At 40.3% G+C, this 24,131-nt stretch overlaps 1 protein-coding gene across 3 annotated transcripts; it reads left to right on the top strand.

Annotated features, from left to right (window-relative positions):
- Positions 1–829: 829 nt before the first annotated feature.
- Positions 830–20,862, top strand: CDK7 (cyclin dependent kinase 7). 3 transcript variants are annotated; one of them, XM_039566889.1, is made up of 12 exons: positions 830–980; positions 1,173–1,232; positions 4,673–4,706; positions 6,551–6,618; positions 7,938–8,006; positions 9,334–9,444; positions 10,595–10,713; positions 11,730–11,829; positions 13,579–13,665; positions 15,389–15,538; positions 17,724–17,871; positions 20,634–20,862. In XM_039566889.1, exons 1-12 carry the CDS (start codon positions 921–923, stop codon positions 20,657–20,659), a joined length of 1,032 nt encoding a protein of 343 aa, XP_039422823.1. In that variant the 5' UTR covers positions 830–920; the 3' UTR covers positions 20,660–20,862. The 3 variants fall into 3 exon arrangements, with proteins under 3 accessions (XP_039422823.1, XP_039422824.1, XP_039422825.1); XM_039566890.1 differs by lacking the exon at positions 9,334–9,444; XM_039566891.1 differs by lacking the exons at positions 830–980; positions 4,673–4,706 and having other exon boundaries at positions 1,185–1,232.
- The last annotated feature ends 3,269 nt before the right edge of the window (positions 20,863–24,131 follow it).

Raw genomic sequence — 24,131 nt, 5'->3', positions numbered from 1 at the left:
CTCACTGTCCACTCATCCAGCCCACATCCCTGAGTTTGTCTATGAGGATGTTGTGAGAGACAGCTTTGAAATCCCTGATGAAGTCAAGTAGACAATATCCACTGCTTTCCCCTCATCCATCCAAGCAGTTGTTTCATTGTAGACGGCAATCAGGTTGGTCACATGCTACTATTCCTGAATCAGCTTCTTGTCATCCACACAGGTAGAGATGGCCTCCACTGTGAGGCATGCCATCACTTTTCTAGGGATTGCGGTAAGGCTGACTCACCAGGGTGACTCACTGGTAATGATTTTACAGGCACGAATGGGACACTGAAGTGCTCTCAGAGATGATGGCTGTTCTTCACAGCTTTGCAGCTTTGTTATCTTACAGACTAATTTTTTAAATAACAGCAAAGCTTGGGCATGTAGGGAAATGAATTTTCAAGTGAAAATTTCTCCAGAAGTATTTACCTCTGATGGCTATTGAATGGGAGTTTTCATTAGTATATTGCAAGTAATTGTTCATAATGAAGAAACTATAGGAGTATAGTTAAGAATTTCCAGTAGAACCTAACAAAGTGGCCGAGAACACACTTTCTAGAGAGTAACATTTTTCTATTAAAATATACCTATCTACGCAGAAAGCATGCAGAGTTTTTGCCGAATGTCAGACCTGAGATCAGGGTCAAAACAGAAGCAGCCTGTGGGACTAGCTGTTGCCCGTGGCAGCACGCAGCCGCAGTGACAACGCCGCCGCACAGCCGAGCCGAGCACCCGTTCGTGAGGGAAGGGCGCGTGCGCCTGGCCCAGGGCGGCTGCGCGCGCAGGGGGCGGGCCGGGGCGGGGCCGGAAGCGGCGGGGGCCGCGGGTGGAAGCGCCGAGCTGGGCCGTGGCCGCGCCGTGGTATCCCCGCCGCTCCCTCCCACATCCCGCCGGCTATGGATGCGCGGGCCCGCGCCAAGCGCTACGAGAAGCTCGACTTCCTCGGGGAGGGGCAGGTGAGCGACCGCGGCGGGGACCGTGCGGGGCCCTGGGGCTGCAGCAGCCCGGCTGGGCCCGGCTCCTCGCGGCAGGAGGGGGGCGCGGGGGAGCCGGGTGGTGCCCACCCCGGGCCTGAGCGGGACTCGGCGGCCTCTCCCTCGCACGGTCCGTCAGCCCCTGCTCACGACACCATCTCTCTCTGTCCCCAGTTCGCCACCGTCTATAAAGCCAAGGACAAGACGAATAGCCGAATCGTGGCTATTAAGAAGGTGAGCGTCAGAATGTTTTCTCAGTGTGTCGCTAAGTGCGTGGTTGCTCTTGACCTACCTAACGCCTTTTTTCTTATTTTTTGACCGACTTCATGGGAAAGGGGATAATACACATTTTTGTTTCTAAAGAGTTTTGATTAAATGGTCTAGTTAACTTATCTGTAATGCCCACCCGCCCCAGAAGAGGGAGTGGCTTTGCTGTGTTTCTGAAGGGTTGTATGGTCTGTGACTTGAATTCCGGGTTATTTATTAGGTTTATTCAACAAACAAACCAACACACACGTATTCCCAAACTGTAGACTTTACTATACCTTGATGGTTGTGGGTTTTTTTCTTTTATTTTAAATCTTTCCTGCTGCTGTGCCCAATTTCCTTCAGTCCAGAATGTTATCCCTTATTAAGTTCCTTAAAATTTATAGAATCATAGAATATACTGAGTTGGAAGGGACCCATCAAGATCATCGAGTCGCAGCTCTCATCCCTTTGCAGGACAACACAAGAATCACACCATGTGCCCAAGAAAATTGTCCAAACATCTCTTGAATTTGTACAGGCTTGGTGCCTTGACCACTTCCCTGGGAAGCCTGTTCCAGTGCCCAGCTCCTCTGGATGAAGAACCCTTTCCTAATATCTAACCTTAACCTCTCCTAAGTCAGCTTCATGCTGTTACCTCAGGTCCTGTCATTTTTAGACAAATGGTTTCCTGAATAATTTAATTAGAAAAGCCTTGCTTCCTGCAGCTTTGTCCATTGAGATTGGCATCTCATGTTGATTCCTTTTCTAATAAATACTTAAGTGGCAAGCAACATCTCTGTATTCTTCCTCTGTCACCTGACCCTGCTTCCACTGGGCATACACCTGCCTTTTTTACCTTATATTCAAGAGGACATCACTGTTCAGCCCAGTTGGCCTTCTGCCTTGTCTGCTTGACTTGTCACATTTGGGAATTGCCTGCTCTTGTGCCCTTAGGAGGTGATGCTTAAAAAGTGGTCAGCACTGATGGACCCCAGCACCTGCAAAAATGCTGTCCCAGGGAACTTACTAATTCCATGAGCAGCCTGAAGTCTGCTCTCCTCATGTCCAGGGTTGAAGTTTTGCTGGCACTTTCCTCTTGTCAACAGGGATTTTAAACTCAATGGCTTTGTGGTTGCTGTGGCCAAGATAGCCCCAATTTCCACTTCACTCAGAAGATTCTCTCTGTTGACAAGCAGCAGATCAAAAACGGCATCTTTCTGGGTCGGTTCCCTTAGGACCTGTTCCACAAAGTTTTCCAGGACTTTTAGGAATCTTCTGGCCCAGGCTGTACCAGTTGTGTGATGCTTCCACTTGGTTTCTGGGAAGTTGAATTCCCCCATAAGGACAAGGGCAGTTTACTTGGAAGCATCCACTAGTTCTTCAAAGAATTCACTGGTGTCATCATCCTGGCTGGGAGGTCTATAGCAGACTCCCACAATGACATCCGCGTTATTTGTTTGTCCCTTGGTTCCTGTCCAGAGGCTCTCAACTGTGCTGTTGCCAGTTGTGAGTTCCATACATTCCAGCCCTTCCATTACATATGATGCCATGCCCCTGCCTCTTCTGCCCTGCCTACGTCTCCTGAAGAGCCTGTAACTTCCCCACGGGGCACTCCAGGCACAGGACTCATCCCACCAGGTTTCCTTTAAGTCAGTGATATCAAATCTCTAGGACTGAGTCAAAGCTTTGAGCTCCTCTTGTTTGTTCCTCATGCTGCGTGCATCGGTGTAGAAACATTTCAGGAGTTGTGCTCTGTAGCCAGCACCGCATGGAGCAGATGGAGGTAGCCCATGAGTGTTTGTTTCCTCAAGTTTTGACACGCCATCCCACTGATCATCACTGGCGAGCCTGGTATTTTCCTTTTCCCCCTTTCAAGCCAGTTTAAAGCTCTGTCAATGAGCCCCACTAGCTCCTGTGCTAGAGCTCTTTTTCCCCTCTGAGAAAGGTGTAACCCATCAGGTGTCAGTAGAACAGGTGTTAAATCATTCCATGGTCAAAGAACCCAAAGTTTTTCTGATGACACCAACCTCAGAGCCACATGTCAATCTTTTGGATCTGCCTATTCCTATCAATACTATTTTTTCTTACCAGAAGGATTGAGGAAATCACTACCTGTGCTCCATATCCCCCTATAGATTGTCCTGGGACCGTGAAATATCTTCTGAGTGTCCTCAGTCTTTTATTTGTTATTGTGAACAACCAATAATGACTAGTAATCAGAGGGCCTCACTAGACTGGAGAGTTTCAGTAATGTCCCTTATTCAGAATGACAGTTTTTTGATAAAATATGACAAAAGTGATCTTGGATCTCCAACATGGTTGTTTGTATACAAGTGATGAAAATGTTTACATTGTTGTGAAGTGTTTCACTTGTTCCTATCTGAAGGGATTGCAGGAAGATTTTGTATTAAAAATGGGTCTTCAGCTGTTCTTTGTGAGGATGAAAAATGCATGTTACAGCAGTTTCTTTAGTTATGACTCTACTCAACAAAGTGAGTTGTGTCAATAGTAAGTAATTTTGTTTAATGCACTAATCCCTTTTAGCATTGCAATACTTCTCTTGTATGGTTGATACTGGTAGTAGTTGTGGTGAAAAGCATTCTTTATTGTATCAGAATATTTTCTTAACTTTTATCACCTGGAAATATCTAAGGTAGGATTCTGGACTTGAAATTTCAGGGCATTAGATGATTGAGACAAAAGGATTTTAAGTCAGCTCAAGTTTACAGCCTATGCTAATTTTACTAGAATCATTCTAAGGTAACTGTCAATTACTTAGCTCTCATTTCTCCCTGAGGATAAGCTCACAAGTGATATAATAAAGCTTTGTGGCTACAAAGCAGTTTATGCTGTCAGTTTGCATTATGACTGGTTTCAGTGCCATCATGGCTATTTTTTTGTAAAAACTAATGCTGTAGAGACAGTTACTTTTTAAGGGGAAAAAAAACTCCAACTAAAACCAACCTAGCTGGTAAAGTGCTTCATTATAATAAAACTCATTTGTGGATACAATATGCTGCTAGCAAGAATTTCTCTTGCTTCTTTCCAGTCCCGTGAGATATTTTTCTCTCTCAGGGAAGATATTTTCAGAGTTCTATAAGCTGTGAATACCTGCAACCTTGCAAAGCTTTGTTTATGTACAGTAGAAAAATATTTTGACAATGGATGTTTTAGGATTTTTGCCAATCACCCCCAAGGGGTGGCTGATCCTTTGACCAATTAGACTATGAAGAAAAAAGTTTATAAAAGAGTTGTAAAATAACTAAAAAAAGGAATCTTGCTGCACAATGCCTGCCTGTTGGATCTCTCTTCTCCTCCCTACCGCTGCGGAACACTGTGATACTCATTCTGTCGTAGAAGGGCAGTACTAAAAAATGTATTGCCCACCACCGTAATCTTACTTAACATGAAATATTTATTTTCAGATTAAACTGGGGCATAGATCAGAAGCTAAAGATGGTGAGTTTTAAAACAAATTCGTGCTCTAGAAGCTGTGCTTTGTTTTCTCTGGTTTTGTAAATTGATACATTAATTTCCTGTAACATACCTTGGCTGAGAAAATTGAACTCAATGCCCGCTGCAAGGCTTAGTAGAGGTTTGCTTCACAAACTTCAGGGACAGCCAAAAGCAGCATAGATACCTGCATGCATGGTATATATCTAAATATAAATATATAACGTCTCAATTTTAATGGAACTCAAACATGAATATAGCATAGAATAATAGTAATAATAATAATAATAACAGCACTGAGTTTAGAATACCTTTTTATATCAATACATCTCTGTGCCTTAAATATTTAAGACAAGCAAGAGTATTTTTGTCCATTTTCAGATGTTTCCTTTGTTCTGTTTTTGTGATGTATGCTGAGGCAAAAGTTGATAAAAAAAAGATCAAAACTTCTGTCTCTGTGTAAGTTTTTTTAATGTTCAGCACTGTAGAGCATGTGCTCTGATGAGCCACATGCCTCTAGGCATGGATATGGCAAATTGAAACCGAGTAATCTTGGTCTTCTCTTATAGCCTGTGGGGCGCAGCAGAATTTTGTGTGCAGGCTGCTGTCCTTCAGGAATCCTGCATCAGGTTACCAGCTTTCCAATGAAGAGTGTTTGCGATCAACTCTCCAGTTCCTTTCTTTTAAAGAGAAGCTGATCACTCATCCCAGAGTGTCACAGTTGAGCTGACTGCCTGAGAGTCGTGATCCACATGGCCTTCAGTGGCCTGATGTCCCTTATGGACAGTCATTACTTTCGGCCTCTACAGTGTCTAGCTGTAGATGAAAGATGTTATTAAAAATAATGATCATGTCTCCTTTCCCTGTGTTATCTCATAACATGGCATGCTTTTTTGTTTTCATCTAAGGCTGTGCCCACTCAAAAGCAGCCATTGTTAATTTGATTCCAAAACAGATAATTTAAACAGGCAAAGCAGGAATGTAAAGCAATCCATGTAGCTTTGCCCAAAACTTTGCTAGTCTTAGCATTGAATCATATCCCAGGTTTTAGGAGAACACTGTTTTTCAGTTCATGTGCAGCTGCAGCTTCTGTATGATATACCACAGGAGCAGTTGCTTACCAGTCAGTTTTCATACAAGCCACACACTAGCATTTTTGAAGGAGGAACTGGTACCCTGCAGGAATCATGGTTTGATATAGTGCCATCAGGGTGACTGCTGAAGGGCATCATTTGCTTTCTGTTGGCTCTTGATTTTTTCTCTATAAAATCTGCTTGTGAAAAGATTCAAGCAAGAAGGAGCAGGTTTTGGTCACTCTCTCTTTTATGCCTTACGTATGCTACAGCATGAATACAGAAAAACATGTGCCTTGCATTTTTAGATAGTACTATGTTAAAAAGAAAAGAGATTTATTCATGATGTTTGACAGAATGCCTCCCTCTGGAAGTGAGGCATGTTGAGGAACTGATGTTTGCAAGATGAAACTTTTCTTAAAAATTAAAGCAAGCTTTCCAAATACCCTGAAAAAGGTGGGGGGTTTTTTGGGGGGGGTTTTTTTTGCTAGGCCTTCCCTTTTTGCCAAAATACAGACACGTTGCTTCATAACTAAACCTTATTGCTGTGGTGTAAAATAGACTTGCTGTGGAAGAAAGCGTATGACCACTTTTATTCTGCAGTAATTTACTTAGTTATGGTAATATACTTGTTATTTAATAAGTTGTTGAGTGTTAAGAGTGCAATTTGTAGTAGTAAATAGTCTGTGAGTAGCAGAATGACAGGTTTATTTGGAGCTTAATTCGGAGTTTTTAGTTTTGTTCTTTCATCTTCATTTCTTCTTTCCATCAATATAGGAATCAACAGGACAGCCCTCAGGGAGATAAAACTGTTACAGGAGCTAAGCCATCCAAATATTATTGGTGTAAGTAAAATAAATGCTAGCTCTAGAATCAGTCTTCAAATACTTTCAGTAGTTCAACAATTGTTATGGCAAAATGCCTATTTCAATAACAAAGGCAAGTATTTTTTTTAATCCTTTTAGTTTTTAGCCTTGGGCTACGTAGATATTAATGGTGCGAAGAATTGTGAAAATTTAGGTTACTTGGTTTTGCATCTCTGATAGAAATGCAAATGAACACAGTGCTGAATTTACCTGATTGTTTGCTTCATATGGAATTGGTGACAGTCAAAAAGCAGGCTTTTTAAGCAGTGGTAAAGGGGAAGTCATGTGGCTTGTTAGATTTTAGCACACAGATACGATGTTTAAAATCTCCGTTGGAAGGAGTAAAACCTGCATCTTTTCAGCTTCAGTTGCACATTGGTAGACTTACACCTACAGATACCCAGCTGGAGCTGAAGACATTTTGAAGTTAGCTCATAGTGATAGTTAGAAAGTCTGTCAAATATGATCGAGCAGACCAAATACGAGTTTTCCATATACTTCTCAAAGTGGAAACATTGTTCTCTTCTGAGTTGTGAACTTGCATTCAAAGTGGCTGCTTTAGCTGTTGAGGTTAGAGAATATGCAGAGAAGGCCAACTGAAATGGCAAAGGGGTGGAGAATATTCTTTATGAAAAAGTGAGGAATTCATCACTCTGGAGAGGGATAGGCTGGGAATGGGGAGGTCTACAAAACCAAAGTGATAGGTGGTGTCCATGCAGAACTGGTATTTCCAAACCCCACTGTACTAGAAATAAGAGATGTGTTTAAAACCTACTGGCAGCAGGAGTGCAACCTGTACTGCTTCACTCAGTGTGTAATGAATTTCTAGGATGTGTTGCCATGGGCAATGTAGAAGCAAATTGCATCAACAGTTCAAAGAAGAATTAGGCAAATTTATGATCAGGAAGCAAATACACAGACCTGAATCCATGGGCAAACTTAAACTGGTCTCAATAAAGGGTAGGAGTTCTGTAGAACAGCAAAGTTTTGAAGATAGGGTGTGCATTACATTATCTGTTGTAGTTAACATGATAAAGTTAATTCTTTCTCTTTTTTCCTGTCTCCAGGAGGGAAGAGTGATCATGTAAAATGTTATTTCCGTACTTAATGGGGATTTTTTTCTGGTTTGGAAATTGAGTTAAGAAACTAAACTGAGTAAGAATTTTTGTGTTACAAGTCAAAAAACTTAAACCAGTTCTCAATAAGCTGAAAATCCACATGCAGACTACAATGGTGTTGAATTTCAGAAAACTGGAAGAATCAGAGCATACTTAATCATAATGTATATTGTTTTGCAGCTTATTGATGCATTTGGACACAAGTCCAACATTAGTTTGGTGTTTGATTTTATGGAAACAGATCTAGAGGTAAGATTTTTAAAGACTTTTTAAATTTCAGTATCTTAAGATGGTTTGTGAAAGTGCTGCTTTAACAGGCTTATATTTGCCCATATTAGAAAGGTGGCTTTTATTATGTCAGTTGATGAAGATCGTGTCTTAAAAGTAGCTTGAGTAGTTTCAGTTTTTATGAGTTCTTATTTAATTCCTTTACTTTTAAATACTTGTCAGCATGATCTTAAAGAAACAAATTGTGTTTACTGTGTTAGTTTTCTGGAACTCCAGTCAGAGTGTAGAACCTCTGTCACAGATCATTGCTTCTGGAAGGGAATTGATAAGCATAATATCAGACATGTTCAGGTAAGTGTGACACTAAAATATACCAAGAGATGAGCTGGTAGAAAATCACATGCACTTAAAACATTTTTTCAAATGTAGCAATGCTAGGTAATTGCAAATCAGTACCTTACAGATACAAGCTTGCCGAAATTTAAATGAATGCAAGACTTGAGAAGGTTAGGTCAGATTTTTGCTATTGAAAGTAATAAGTAGACTTTTGGAGGATTCATTCTGTTTACACAGTAGCTATGCAGCGTTTAGAGATGAAGAAGATTGGTGTTAAAAGAAAAATAAAATAATCTTGTACTACTGATGCTGTGGTCTTTGATGATGTGCAGTCTTTAAACTGTATTGTGGTATCACTCAGGCTGCCACTGAGACTGCTGCCTGTTGTGATTAATCATATGCTGCATACGTGAAATTTGTGTTGTCTTACCTCTTCTGTAACTCAAACAACTTATGAAAGGCTACTACTGAACAGGACAGTAGTATTAACAAACAAGCTTTGGGGTGTTCGCATAGAATTTTAATGTTAAAAATCAAAGAATGTAGAAAACTTAAATAGATTTTTTAAAATACAGTGAAGTGGCCATAACTTCTGGTCTTTTTGGAAACAGAAGAGGAAACCATTGTATTTACAAAGATGAGTTGCTTAGGTTGCAAAGAGAAAGGAATAAGTGGAAGCATAATTTCAGGTTTACTGACACATTTATCATTTGTATGTGTATATCTTTGTCTTGGAAGTTTGGGTATCAACATGGAACTGAGATTAAATACTAAACTTCTGTTTCCCACACATTTTTTCATTGGCAGGTTATGCAAAGTTCATATAATCTATCTGGATGCCCCATTTCAATTTCTGATCTCCAGAGCAGGCCTATTTTTCTGAAAAAAGGGTGAAATGGTAGAGAATATGTGACTGTTAATTTGTACTTTGCTGAAATGACTATTGAGCAGAAAGAGTGGAAATAAGTTTGTCTTGTGTGCCAAGTTTTGCCATCACTTTAACACTTTCCAGGTTATTATAAAGGATACGAGTATTGTGTTGACACAGTCTCACATCAAGGCATATATGCTGATGACACTTCAAGGATTAGAATATTTGCATCAGCATTGGATTCTACACAGGGTAAGCATGTACTAAATTGACAGCCTTCATACTGCAACAAAAATCACATTGGCTAGAATTAGAGTCTTAAGTCTAATGAAGGTAGTTTTGGAGTTCAGACATTCTCCTTCCAAAGGCATTCATAATTAGTGTTTTGGAAAGATAATAGCAGTACCAGAAATGTTAAGAATTACTGATGTGGTTTGACTTCGATACTTACATAAAAGGTTCTCCAGTTAGATATGACGGTAATTATCACTATTAACTGGGTCTGACTGGGTTGGATTGGACTTTTTTCACAGCAGCTGGGCTCTTGAGGCTTTCTCCTTTGTATCAGGCAGTGTCAAGGCTTTCTCTTTTTCCCACTCTGCCCTTGCCCTGATGCATAGGCTTGAGATAGGCAAGAATTAATTAAGGACGAGACACGGCTGAGGCAGATTACCCAAGTTGTCCAGAGGAATACTGCATGCCCTGTAATGCCTTGCTCAGCAGTAAAAACTGGGGTAGAGGAAAAAAGGGGAATTTTGGTTTCCAAGGTGGCTGTTGTTTGCAGACCACGTATTGTACTCCTTTTGGGAGGTGGTGAAGGATTTCCATTGCCTTGCTTGTTTGCTTGGATTTTTTCTTCTTTCCTTCACCTGTTATACTGCCTTTATATTGCTCCTAGAATTTTCTTTTGATCTTCTCTTCCCTATACCGCTGAAGGTGGCATGTGGGATGAGAACAGAATGAGCAAATGACTGTGTGGATACTTTTCTGTTGGCCAGAGGTCAACCCACAAGATGTTGCTACTGTATTGAACTGTGTGACTTCTGTGATTTCTGCAGTTATTTGAAGTATTGGCCAGGTCTTTTTGTTATTCAGTTGTCGCCTATGCAGATAACATAAATGCTGTACCTGCAGGAAAGGTAAAACCTATCAAATGGCTTTTTTAAACTCTACTACATAAATGTGTTAATATTTAAATGAGTCTGTCCCACTATGATTTTCATATATGATGGAATACTTAATTCCTGGGGGGTTTAAATTTTTTTGCTCACAATGTAGGTTTTAGGATAGAATCAAATCTTTCATTTTACAATACTGTTATGATGTGTCTGCCAGGAGATTCATTATATGTCTGTTTTTATCAATCCTGACAAATGCCATAATTTGTTTTCTATACTGACAGGATCTTAAACCAAATAACTTGTTGCTAGATGAAAATGGAGTTTTAAAATTGGCTGACTTTGGCTTGGCAAAATCTTTTGGAAGCCCAAATAGAGTTTATACACACCAGGTAGTAACAAGGTAAGACATTCTATTTTGTTTCTTACACAGAGATTGTTTAATTGTTTTATAGGTGTTTCTTGAAATATGTCATGTCAAATCAACATATTCAGAGTGGCATCTATCTCATGTGATGTGGTAAGAGCTACATTAAAAAAAAAACCACAGGGAAGCATTGTTTAACAAAGTCTCCATAAGAACTGCTAGAATATGCATCTGTGGAGTTTGTTCTGGTATCTATCAAAATTATACTATTTGAAATGTGTGTAAATAGTATGTATCTACTTACAAGCCTGGATTTTGGAGCAAGACAGCTGCTATTTTCTGATAATCACGAGACCTAGAACCATTTTTGGAGCTAGCCACATTACCTATTTTGAGACAAACAGTTGAACCAATTAACTTATTTATAAATGTTTTATATGGCATGCTTATATATATAAGGAGCTGCAAAATGTGCAATGTGTTGCTTTCTGACTGCTGTAATGCTAAAACTATTCAGGCAAAGCTGGTTTAAGACCTTTATTCAAAAGACAGAAATTCTACAGTAGTTTCAAATGCAGTGTCATTTCATTAAACTTGATTGTTCTTAGGCAGTGTAAGTAGTTGTTTCAAAACAACAAGGCTCATTTTGCATAAAAGTAGTCTCTGTACTTAGGTCTGTTGATATGGAGATTCTTGGAAAATGGGAGGAATTCTGTATTGCTGTGATTCATTCAACATAAAATTTTAAGAAAATTTCAGTTTACCTGCATGTTAAAAACTTTCTTCCTTGCATGTCTGCAGTTCAGTACTTGTAATCAGGTCAGTTGAAACTGTAGTTAATCTGTGGTTGTAGGTGACCCTATGGTGAGGTGTGACAAATTTGTTCATTCTTTTTTAAACAAAACAATTTGCAGAATACAGGTTTTCATTGTCTGAAAAATATATAGGCAGAAGTAATACCCTTTTTTTTTTTAGCTTTTGCATTGCTACAATACATAGCACTTGATATGAGCAAAGCCAGGTGATTCTTCCAAAATGTGTTTTCTTTTCAGGTGGTACCGAGCCCCAGAACTATTGTTTGGGGCTAGAATGTATGGTGTTGGTGTTGATATGTGGGCTGTTGGTTGTATTTTAGCTGAATTGCTCCTCAGAGTAAGTATTGAAATGTAAGCATTTTGTATTTGCCCTTCCGTGCATGATGGCTTTTTATGTGGGTTTCTTCTTTCCTGCTAACAGCACCAGGTTAGCAGGCTAGAAGACAAGCTAGAAGAAACTTTCCAAAAGCTTGTTAGCTGTAATGAAAGTGGTTTTTTGGAATAGACTGAGGTTTCAAGAACATCAGAAGCACTGGCAGTCTTTAAAAACAGCTGGGTAAAATAGTTGAAACAAACTGTCACAGTCTTGCCTTGGAAGAAGCCAAGTAGGTAATGCTAGCAGTCCACAGACATCTATTTTGGTCCATTATCCTTCTAGAAATGTAATATCACAGATGCCGTACATGGGCTGTCCCTTATACTCTGTCCCTCAATTATAATCACCGGTACCTTAATTGTGGGTTTATTTGTAGTGAATGAAAGAGTAATGTTTTTCTAAACTGCAATTGGTTGACAATACTGGAATGAAGCTGAGGGTTAAATATCAGGATAATCCTATGGCACTCCTGAGTGTGGTACACAGATGTAATGGTACTTGAATATTTTCCATGGAAGTAGAATGTTTATCATACAGCTCTTTGGAGAAGACATGAAAGTGTGAGGGGACCAGTGGAGGGCTGGGGCACAGACACAGCTGAAGGCATGAAGTAGCCTGCAGCATAATTTATCTTCCATGATTAAGTAGCTTCTGCTTGGTTTCTGCACCTTACTTAGAATGTTTTTGTGGCCATATCATAACCAGACTGGAGAGCTTTCTGTGTGAAAACACCTTGAAAGAAACCTTTCGCCTTCATTGGTCACACCAAATAGGTGTGCTGGTTCAATTTGATTGGCAATTCAGACATAGAAATGTACAGTGGCTCTTTAAGCAGCCCTGGTGATGTGTACATAAATATGCATTAGACCTGCTAAAGTTGAATACATTTAAGCAAAGTTAAAAAGCAAATAACTCTTGAATTCAGTTGATTCTTTGGTTTGTCACAAAACAGAAAGTGTATTATGGTTCGGTTTTTATCACTGTGATATTTTGAAATGTGTGTGTCCTTTTTCAGGACAAGGCAACTTTTGGGAGCTTTTAATGAAAGCAGTGTGTATTCAAGGGGCTTTTGTGGTGCTGAAATGAAGTTTGCTGTCTACTAGGAATATTCATTGTGGTGTTTCTGTCCTAATTAATACAACAGTTCCTCTAATTCTTCATAAATTTGCTTTGGTCACCAAGTGTCTTTTTACTTGCATTGTGTGCCTGATATGCTAGCTACAAGTTGGACGGCAGATATCCCCTTTTCAGTCTTCTTCTTTGCTTAAATGAGATGTGACACTGATCAGACAGTTTTCTGTCCTAGTGGGTCTCTACTCTCCCTCACGCTTTCATTTCATTTCATTTCATAAGGCTAACTTCTGCAATCCAGAGAACAGGTGGTGAAAAGATCGCCATGACCAACTGACTTTAAGCTGACAACTGAGATATAAAATATTTTCTGTTTAGTTATTTTACATTAATGTGGTTGTGGTGTAATCTTCTGTTTCAGCTGTCTGCTGTCAAGTCAGTGATATCAAGCCTGGGTTCAGGAAACCTTCAGAATCTATTTGGGCATGACTAGAATGCCTCAAATATCCAGTGTACCTTTTTGTGAGGAGATGGTATACAGAGGGCTTTTGCCTTGCAGTTGTGAGGTATCACTCAAAGCTTCTTTCTAAAATTGAAGTTCAGAAGTTAATTCAATCAAATGCCGTGTCCTTCTCCCAGGTTCCTTTTTTGCCTGGAGACTCTGATCTTGACCAGCTGACAAGGATATTTGAAACACTGGGCACTCCTACAGAAGAACAGTGGCCTGTGAGTCTTTTTGTTTAACAGACTGACATTGCATTTACTTGCTACTCTCTATTTTAGCTCTTGAAATTAAATGGTTATACCAGAATACTTGGGTAGATTTACAGAAGGCAGTTGCATCTCATGAAGCAGCTGAGATTTGTTGTTTCTCTTGGCAAACCACTGGTCAATAGCAACAGTAACAGCACTTGATTTCTTTCTGTGTGCACCGTTTCCTATGGCTACTGGTGTGAGATTATTGTTGCTGATTAATGTTTTTGAGATACTTATTTAATTAGCGTGCTTTAACCTAGAAGGCTTTAATCACTTGCAGAAGTAGGAACCATTTGTGGGGACCTAAGTTGGACTGGGTAAATTACAGTTTGGGGATAGTGAGAAACGCAGACCAACAGCTTTAAGGATAAACAATGTACCTCAACAATGGTCCTGTAACAAATACAAATTAGTAGTACAGTTATCTGAGATGACAGCAAATTGGGTAATACCAGGCCAAACTTATTGTCGGGCCACGCAATGACCTACCTAACCATGGTTATTAAACAGACTGATTGGAAGTGGGACATAATGTCTGATGAGCAACTTGTACCAGCTGACAGGCACATGGAGTCCTGAATTCCCTGATCATGCTGTTGTGTTTTGTTGTTGAGTTGTGGAAGCACTTGCTGGACTTGTTCACATCTGCTCCCTCTCCGTGCAGCTTTTCCTTAGTGTAAATGGTCCTGGAATGCTATGGTATGTGATGACAAAATGGATCTGTAGCCAAATGGAGAAATGCTGTGTGAGGCACTGCTAGCCCCACACAATTCTGATATTGCTCCAGGATTCTAAATAAAACACATGAAAGTTTTTGCAATGACGTTTCTGCTTCCTTTGGAGAGGAAGATTTAAGATACAGGTGGGGAAAAGAGAGAATAGGACATTGGCTAACACAACTTAGATGATGCATTCCCAAGTTCATTTCCAAACACATACATTTTAATAATTGAAATCTTTACTATCAAGATGATAACTGATTAAACACATTTTTGACCTAGTGTTAGTATTTTCTTTTACTTGGACAAACTTGAAGTGTGACAACTAGGGGTTTAAATACTTAAAACATTACTAAAGTATTATGTTTGGGTAATTGTTACAATTATCTGTGTAATTTTTATGCTAGAATGTGAACACAGTGGTATTGATTTCATACCTACTGAACAAAAGAGTATGCAGTTAATCTTTTGTTTAACTTCTTGGTGCATGTTTTCCTTCCCTCCTCCCATTGCCCAAATAAAGTTTCAGTTGTGCATTTAAAATCAAAATGCACACGATATTCAGCTAACTTTTATTAATGTAGAGAAAGTGAAGACTGACTCTTCTGTGAATCTTTTCCCTCCCACCATGTCAGTTCATTAAAGGAAGTTGTATTTCATTTGTCTGACCCAGTCTAAAATTCTTTCATGCTTCCTTTAGCCGTTTTTCTTTTTGAACTGGTCACAACTAAAGCAAGGGAAGGACAGATCATTTGGAAAGGGAAAGTGTGAAACAACTGTAACAGTTATTGAAAAAAAAAAGCTTTTATGACCTACTATCCCTACATTTATTTTATTTCAGTGACCAAGTATTAGCAAGGTGTTTTGAAAGATGAATTGCTTCTGCTGAAAGACAGCCATATGAAGTTCCCTTTCTGTGAAAAGCTGAACTCCTTCTAAGGAAAAAACAGACATTTCATTTTTGGTCTTTGTAGGGGATGACAAGTCTTCCAGATTATGTCACATTTAAGCCTTTCCCTGGAATGCCACTTCAACATATCTTCAGTGCAGCTGGTGATGATCTGCTCAATCTTCTTCAAGGCTTATTCACTTTTAATCCTAACACTAGAGTTACAGCTACTCAGGTATAGTACATTTGGGTTATCTCCTAATGTCCATTAACCTACTGTTAATATCACATAAATGTGTTTTGAAGCCAGTAAGCCAAGTTTGAAATGAAACATCACATTAATTACTAGAAACATAATCCCAGTGTTTTATAGAGAGAACTTGTGGGAAACACAAAAGGTGGAAAAGCTCTTAGGTGTGAGACAAAAGCAGGTTTCAGAAATAAAGCAAAAGAATTTAGGAATCAGCTCTGGCTGCAAGAACTTGAAGATAGAAGAAGATACAATTATATAGCAAGCAAGGACATTAAAACAATGATTAGAGTTTCTAGGTTTGGCTGGGATAAGTTTTGAAGTTGCAAAAAATATGCTTAGCAAGATAGATAAGTTTAAGCCTAATAATGGAATATTGTGCATTATTATATAAGGCATAACAAGCAAGTATTGTGTACAACAGCTGTATGTGCGTTACTGAAGATTGGTTAAAACAGTTGTCTGTAAATTTTAGAAGCATGCTATTGGTTAAAAAGCTTTTAAGAATGCTTTGTAACAAGGAAGTCTTTGGCTGCCTGTGATGACGTGAGCCTTGTACCATCTCTTGTGTCTCAACTTTGTACATGAGACTGATGCCAGAATAAAATAATAAAAAAGGCTCCTGGAATGTCTGTCCAGGCTCCCCATCTCATTTGCTCACCGAAAACTCCAACAAGAACTCTTAAAGGCATGGGTAATGCTAACTGATCATCTCCATTCCCAGTGTAAAGTGAAGGTAGACAACTAAAAGTGTATGAGCCATGACCTTCCAACAGTCATATTTGACATGCTAAATTCAGTCACCTAAAACTTGAAGGTTAAGTTTTAACATAGCTTATCTTATTCCCTGGGTTTGAAAGGTTTTCCTCCTTACTTCATCCAGTCTCTTCTTCAATATCATTTAAACTTTTATGGTGCTTTTTAAACATAAAATTCTGTGGTGATTTAAACCATCATTCTTATCTAATTATCCTTTTCCATTATACTTTCAATTTCACTACTCCCTGATGAGGAGAAATGAAGGACTTAGAAGAAAAATCTTGCAGAATATTCTGGTTCAGAGTACTGATTTCTGTGATGAGGAATATATACCAGTTGGCAGTTTGAAAACTGTATTTCTGATACTTCACACTGATAAGGAAGCATGCAAGAAACAGCTGTCCCCTTAGGTCCAGGACTCCCTCGTTGCTGGTTGGACACAGCGGATCTGAATCCAGAGATTAGTGCATGTGTTATGTATCCTTTTACTAGAAGATTTTTTCAGAGCACATTCAGGCTGTTTTGGCCACCATCTTTAAGAACATTCAGTGTAAGTTTCCAGATAATTAGTTCTGCTGTGCTTGGGACACCACTGTAGTAGTTCATATGAATGAAGTAATTTTTAGGTCATATTGTAGGATAGTGACTTGAATGTATGTTACTTTTCTAGTCTAAACTTTTCATTGACAATGCCGCAGTTTAAGACAGGAAACAGCTTGTGCTAAGTGTGTTGGTTTGATTTATAGCTGACGTTGAATATCATGTAACTGGCATTAGCAGGAGTATGATTACCTAAGAGACAGCCATTTTTTGTTAACCACACTTCATGGTTCCTAAAATTTAAAGTAAGGTATGTAATTCCACTACATGAAACCAACCTTGCTGTGGCTAGTGTTTGTCTTCTGCTCTAATAAGAGTGATGTCTTCCTCACAGTTTAGAGTAGAAACAGCACAGTTAAAGAAATATGGGGGAAAGACCCATCTTAAAAGCTAACAAAACAGCTGGTGTCCAGATCCTAAATGTGATCAAGACTTCAGATATATTCCTTTAATTTTTCTTTATTCCTACTTTCTTCTTTATCCTCATCTCATCTATTCAGAATGTAAGCTTTTCATAGCTAGAAGCTGCTTACACAAGACTTTTTCAAAATAATCTAGTTTTGTCAGGATGTCTGAGCACTAGTTAAAAATAAGAGTACACAATTATCCCTTGCTTTACAGGTCCAGGTGGGGTGGACAGTAATTGAGAACACAATCTCTATTTGCCCCAAGGCCACCCTGTAGTACAAAAGTTTTCAAGTAGTTTTTAAGTCCCAATTGCAAGTGCTTTGTTTCTCTGTAACCTCTTTATAAATGTTGTTTTGGCACTTCATATTAATTACTTGGTTCTTTTTCTTCCATTATCATTAAGGCATTGAAACAGAAGTATTTTAGTAACCGACCAGGACCTACTCCAGGAAATCAGCTGCCAAGACCCAACTGTCCTGCAGAAGCTGCAAAGGAGCAACAAAATGCACTTTTAAATTTAAAAAGGAAAAGAATAGAAGGAATAGATCAAGGTAAATTCCTAATATGTCACCAGTTTTAAATAGGAGCTATGTGCTCAGAGAGAATGGAATGCTTCCAGTGTTTCAGAAGAAAAACTCTCTGAATGAACTAATTCCTTGGGTACTGGCTGATGCCCTTTGGTTTGGGGTCAGAATTACTTAGTTCTGTGTTCTAACAGAATTAGCACAAAACAGGCTCTTCTGTGATGCTTAGGAGTCTATTTGAAGAAATACCCTATTCCATTAATATCTGTGATGGAGAGTGGTACTGCCCAGTAAATTATAGGCTGTTATGATGAACCTTTTTTTTTCCTGAGACATCTTACTCAGGTGGAAGTAATTTAACTTCACACCACTTAAAAAAAAGAGAGTCTGGAACATAGTGTGATACTCTGTAAAATGATAGGCTGGAGAGTGTAGATCAGATTCAGAAGAGAGATTTCTGCTCACTCTCTCTTAAGGTAAGGAAGTTAACTGTTAAGAACACTCTGGATAAGGAACATTAAGCGCACTTCTGTGACCCACCTCCAGTCTCCTCCAAGCAGTATCATGTATTTCATATCTTTGTGGAAAGAAAAGTGCTCAGGACTCAAGACCTATATCTGACATTAAATTACTAAGGCCTTCTATTAGGGGGGCAAATACTGATTCTTAAACTCAGAGTTGGTCTTCTGAAATATGCTAGATATAAGCTGTCAGGTTAGCATCAGCCTTTTGTTATTGCCAGTATGAGACAGTTTTAATATGAGTGACTTTTTTTTTTTGAATGGAGCTACTTCGATTAAAGTGTATTTCGTCTTGAGTTCAGAGGACAGCTACCTTATTAGGGTTTAACTTACTTTTTAGGCACTTTGAATTGTTGTTTCTAAGTCTTTGTCAAATTAGAAGTAAAATACATTAGGTTCACTACCTTAAGATTTCAATCTCAAAAAAAAATGCAATCAGCTGACTACTTGCACACTGTTTTCTGACCCCAGTACTATGGGTCACCTGACATGTGGGAACTTGGCAAGTTACGATAGTGTAGGCAATTAATTTAAGCATTTTAGTTCCTTTTCCTAAGATCATATGAGGGTTTGTGTTTAGTGTTTTGGAGTATATGCCCTAAAATGTGCCTGTTAACTAAAGGACAGGAAAAAGAGAGAAATGCTTCCTTGATTTCTGTGACTTAATGATTTGAATTTGTGCTTTTGACAATGAGCAGAGTTTCCAGAGCTGTAGCAAGCTAGAACAATAATTGCTTTAACATCTGTCCAAAAGTCTTATCCTCAACAAGAAGAGATCATGCTTTGGCTATAAATGAGGCATTAAGGAAGTCAGCATTACTTTTTGAGACCTTTGAGCATTGGTATAAAAAGCAATATCATTTCTACCAGGAAGTGGAGACATGATGTATTTTCTAATGTGGATTTTCCATAATGTTCTGTTACTACCTTAGCTGGGCTGACAGAGCCAGAAGGTTTCAAAGGTAGTTCCTCTAGTGCCAACAAATGTTAAAGGAGAGAGCCAGTGATAGAGCTAGCAAATCTGCTGCCCTGGATTTCATTTGCTATTCTTACATGGCATTACCATCTAAATTTAAAATTTGAATAGTGGTTTGGAAGAATAATCCTCCAAGTCTTGGTTTAAATAAAATTTGAAGGACAGCATGTTTTTATTGCTATAGCGGGTGGAATGTGCAAATGTAATTTCAAAGAAAAATAAGTTGCATTTCCTGAAATTCTTAGAGTGGCCTGTGCTTGCATCCTGCAGAGAACATTTCTTTCCTCTAGCCCTGTTGAGGCAGCACTCCAGAACTTGGCAGAATAGACTGCATGCTTGCCGATGGGTATCCTCCTCTAAAATATTGGCATCAGGAGCTGACTGCTAGGATAAAGATTTATACCATCCCCATGTGTGCTGCTTTTCCACAAGAACAAGCCCCTGTAGGCTGTGGGGCATATTCACCAAATTTAAATACTTCTCAGAAAACAGCCTCTATTCTCAGGGGAAAACTATCACTAGATGGATGACTGCCTGTGAAAAGTATTAAGCATGCATGCTTTATATCTACTGCTACCACTTCTTTCTGATCAGTGAGGTTTGTGGAGACTCTGATTCTGTGATGACATCACTGCCCATCTCTTCCCTGGCACTTAACCAAAAGTAGCGCTGCTTCCCCAGAACACCTATTTCTAGTCCTATTAATACGCATTCTTACAGAGCTGTAGGTACACAAAACAGGGATTATAAAGGATGGTGCACTAAATTTTTTCCTGTGTTAATTCAGCATAAGGAACCTATCTAATATCAAAACTATTGGTTTGGGAAAAAGCCAAAAACATTCTATTAATACCTAAGATTAAGAATTTGTCCTGGATTTGACAGCATGTAAGAAAAAGCCTTAAGAGTGTGTGTGTGTGTGGTGGGACAGGGTTAAGCCTTAGAACAGCTTGCTCTTCTTAGGTTTCAAAGTAGAATTAAGTGGTTAGTTTTTCATATCAGCAGTTGGCTAGTTAGCTTTTTATATGAACAAAGAAAAATATTTACATGTATCCTAAATGTGGTTAATACTTAATTACAGAATTTGTTACTTTTGGAATACACATACTGATTCAAGTGAGCTTTGATTCTGGCAGTCTTTCAGAGATCTTGTTAGAAAATGTCATCATGTACTGCCACTGTCGTAAACAGCATTTAGAAGCTAAGAGTAGATGTATCTTGAGAATGGTATCAAACTTTGGGAGGGGGCTGGACCTCTATACTTTGCTAACAATGTGATTTACACTTTTCAGGATTACCAAAAAAACTGATTTTTTGATTGCTGTGGATGATGGATGAAAATGAGGGAAAATGCCCTGAGTGCCAGCCATTGATAAAACGTTTTGATAGTTGCTGAATGGTTATTTTTTCATATTTACGTATTTAAAATATGAATTTATAATTTCCTTACTGAAACTAAAGTTTCATTAACCCTTCTTTTTACAATAAAAACTGTATTGAGAAAAAAAGAAGATTCCTTTATCTGGTTTACTGTCTTGTTCCTTTGAGTCATGCTCTGAGGCAATAACTGTCAAAACTGCTCGCAGGCTACAGGTGTACACAGACTAATTTTGCAGAACCTCTGTGCTGAATCACATGCTATCCTGTACAGATGTATATCCTAAGGGGGAAAGCTACAAATAACACTTTCTTCTCACATGCAGCTTAGATAAATGTATGACTGTCTTCCAGAGCTATAATAAAAATGTATTCCTGTAAGGAAAGGGTAGGATGGTTTTTGTTCCAGTTAGTAGGCTCAAGTATTAACAAATGAGTTTGCATATGCTCTCTCAGCAGTCATACATTAAGACTTCTCCAAAGACACATCCACTGCCTTGAAAACAATATGATGTGCAGATTGAATATGAATTGTTTGGAGGGCTTTTTTTCGTATTCCAGTCTTCCAGGAGAAGTTACCTGAGAATATAGAAATGCTGTTTCCTTCACAGCCTTGAAGATTGCAGTAAGAGACAGAGGAGGGAGATCCAGCTGGGGAAACTATACTGTACTAGTCCTCCTGTCAGCCTGCCTCTGTTGAACAATCCATAGTGCAGACACTGGACTCAGCTTTGCCTGAATTCCAGCATGCAAAAGTAGCAAAGTTTCTGCTGGGTAATTGAACTTCTGCAGTGGAGAGAACCAAGCCTACATATGCTGTTGCTGCATGTTAACTGTGTGCCCACTGCTGTTGTGCAGTGGATCTCAGGGATACCTGCTGAGCTGTTGTCATCTTTCTGCCTCTGAACCACATTCAGGATTCTCTTTTCTACTTTTGTAGAAAAGCTTGCTGCTCCCAGCTCTCATGCTCCTGAAAGAGAAATAACCTCCTGCCAAGGTATTTCACTTCAGTAGCAAAAGGATTTGGGAAGTGCACAAGAGAGGCAAATCCTGGCATTCATCTCCACAAGGCTCCAAATCCTCAAGCCTCATGTACAGACAGCTCTGAAAGGTGTCTTTGAGCCAGTCCCACCAGTGTGGTGCATTGGACTCCATCAAAGCCAGCACAGACATCCCTGGGCAGCCTCTGGGATGGGCAGTTTATCATTTGTCCCTCTGTGAGCCTTTACCCAAGGTCCAGATGATGACTCCTGGATCCCCACGCCCAGCCCAATCCCGCGCCTGCTGCTCTGCTGTAGCCTTGCAGTTCCTAAGCTATCTATCACGGCACATTTATTCTGACACCCTGTGAGTGCGCAGGTTAGTGCTGCTCTGCCAGGCTCAGCGCAGGCTTCTAAATACATTAGTGAAGGGGAAAGATCTGGGATGGCTTCCAATTTTAACCAAGGTCACATTGGCGAGTGCTGGTGTGCAGCACGAGGATACTATCCACAGCATCTTTCATTGAGCTGTGTTCCAGCTGCGTGCAGCATTCCTGTGCTGCAACAGAAGGAAATGGGAAAGCTTGGCAGGAGCAAGAAGCCTGGGAGATGACTAAAATTTTGTTGCGGGTGTGTTGTGTACCTCAGGATCTCTGCACCTCTGGTAATTTTTCTACCAAAAAACCCCAAACACGAACCGTGTTGCTTACCTGCCTCACATGGTAGACTCAGGTGTAATGTTTTTCAAAGAGCTCAGAGCTTTGGGGCCTTGGATTCATCCTAGCAGACAATTTTCCCATTAGGAGACAGCCAAATGCTCCAGGGAAACATACGTTGCTGGAAACAGCACCTGCATTCCAGATTTACCCAACTCTCTTGATGATGCATCCTAAGAAGAGCTCTCTTCCTAGCCACAAGAAAGGGCTGGGAAAGTTTAGGCAAGGCCAAGGACTGGAGGTGAGACACATCACAGAAGAAGGTTTGAAATCCCCCCTCTGGCAGCGGTGAGTCTGTGACTCTCCATGGGAAACGGAAGAGATCTGGACTTTTAATTGCAGCCCTGGACTGGAGGAGGAGACCCAGGAGGAGCAGAAAGAGTGAGGGATAAAGAAGGGTGCATAATTCGAGAGAGCAAGGAATGAGGCAGGAGGATCCAGCTGAGGGCACTGCTCAGCAAGGGCCAGTTTAGGAGCCTGGCAGAAAAGCATGAGAAGGTTTCACTCTTGTTGGCTTTTGGTGAGGTTCAGGAGCCCGTTAAGGCTGGGGCAGCTTCCCCATTCCTGCAGTAGGACATGAAGAGCCCTATGCGCCCCCAAGAGTGAAGGGCAAAGTCTGGGGTAAAAAGGGACCGATTGCCATAAATTACCTGTCCATCTTTTCTAGGCTCAGTGACCAAGAGCTGTGCTGGGGTCTCGCTTAACCCTAATAAATGTGGGGTTGAGAAGGATGCTGGGAGCATCCTGGTGATGTGTTTTCCTATGATTATTCATCCATGGTGAAGCAGAAAATGGGGCAGGGGTCAAATTTATTTTCTTAAAGAAACTCCATCTTCTGCCTAACTCCCCCTCTAAAGCTATTAGATACATTTCGGGATGGTGAAGGGCTAGGAATCCCGAAGGTACCCTTATGCCTTAGATACAAATAAAGCACTAGGTAGAAAAGAAAGACCTTTTCAGTGTCCCAGCGAGGGGAAGGCTGTCAGGGGAGGTTCCTGAAATGTAGATAAGGCAGAGCAGTGTCATGGAGGCCCTTGGTCGCAGGAAGAGCATCGGGCAGGCTGTGGAAGATCCAGCTGTGCCACGCTGATCTGGTTCTCTGAGGCCACACTTAGTTACTAATGTGGTTTGTCAGGAGAGAGGGCGATGTTTTATCTACTTGCCTCTATTTTTAGCTGCCTTGGGTCAGCAAAACCACTCAGACAGTAGCACTGGGGGACCTGCATCTCCAGATCCAATTGTCCAGCTCTGAGCCATACCCTATGCAGATAGCAGCCTGAAATCAGTAATTCCTCCCTTCTTCCCAGCTCATCCTGCTCCCACTGGCCAGTGCTTCCACCTCCTCCTGATGGTCCCAGCTCGTGGCTGTGCTACACTGCCCCAGCCTGACAGTGTAGAGATCTCCAGACCTGGTGCCCCAGGTCTGCTCGTGGCACAGTCATAGCCTTGTTCTGAGGTTTTCCATGGGAGCCGAGTTCCTGAGCCCCGGGATGGAAGGGCACACCCCTGATGGGCTGTCTTGCTCCTGCCCCCCTGCATTGGGATACCCAGGCAGAGGAGCACCCCTGCTCTGTGAAACCCACAGGCTTTCCTCTGTCACATGAAGAATTATTATTGTGCCACAAGTGCTGGGAGAGGTTGCAGAAGCTTTCTGTGGATTTGTCCCCAAGTCAGACTGTACCTGAAATGACTGCATGGCCTTTGGAGCAGCTGGTGT

Source organism: Corvus cornix, chromosome Z (genome assembly GCF_000738735.6).
Source record: "Corvus cornix cornix isolate S_Up_H32 chromosome Z, ASM73873v5, whole genome shotgun sequence".
NCBI lineage: Eukaryota > Metazoa > Chordata > Aves > Passeriformes > Corvidae > Corvus > Corvus cornix.
Note: the sequence above shows the minus strand (reverse complement) of the source record. Positions and strands in the feature narration are given on the sequence as shown.

Excerpts from the sequence above, each read along its gene's own strand:
- CDK7 (XM_039566889.1), top strand. The coding sequence starts at position 921 with ATGGATGCGCGGGCCCGCGCCAAGCGCTACGAGAAGCTCGACTTCCTC. Across the intron at positions 11,830-13,578 it reads TAGCTGAATTGCTCCTCAGA|GTTCCTTTTTTGCCTGGAGA; the intron begins GTAAGTATTGAA and ends TCCTTCTCCCAG. Across the intron at positions 15,539-17,723 it reads CTAGAGTTACAGCTACTCAG|GCATTGAAACAGAAGTATTT; the intron begins GTATAGTACATT and ends ATTATCATTAAG.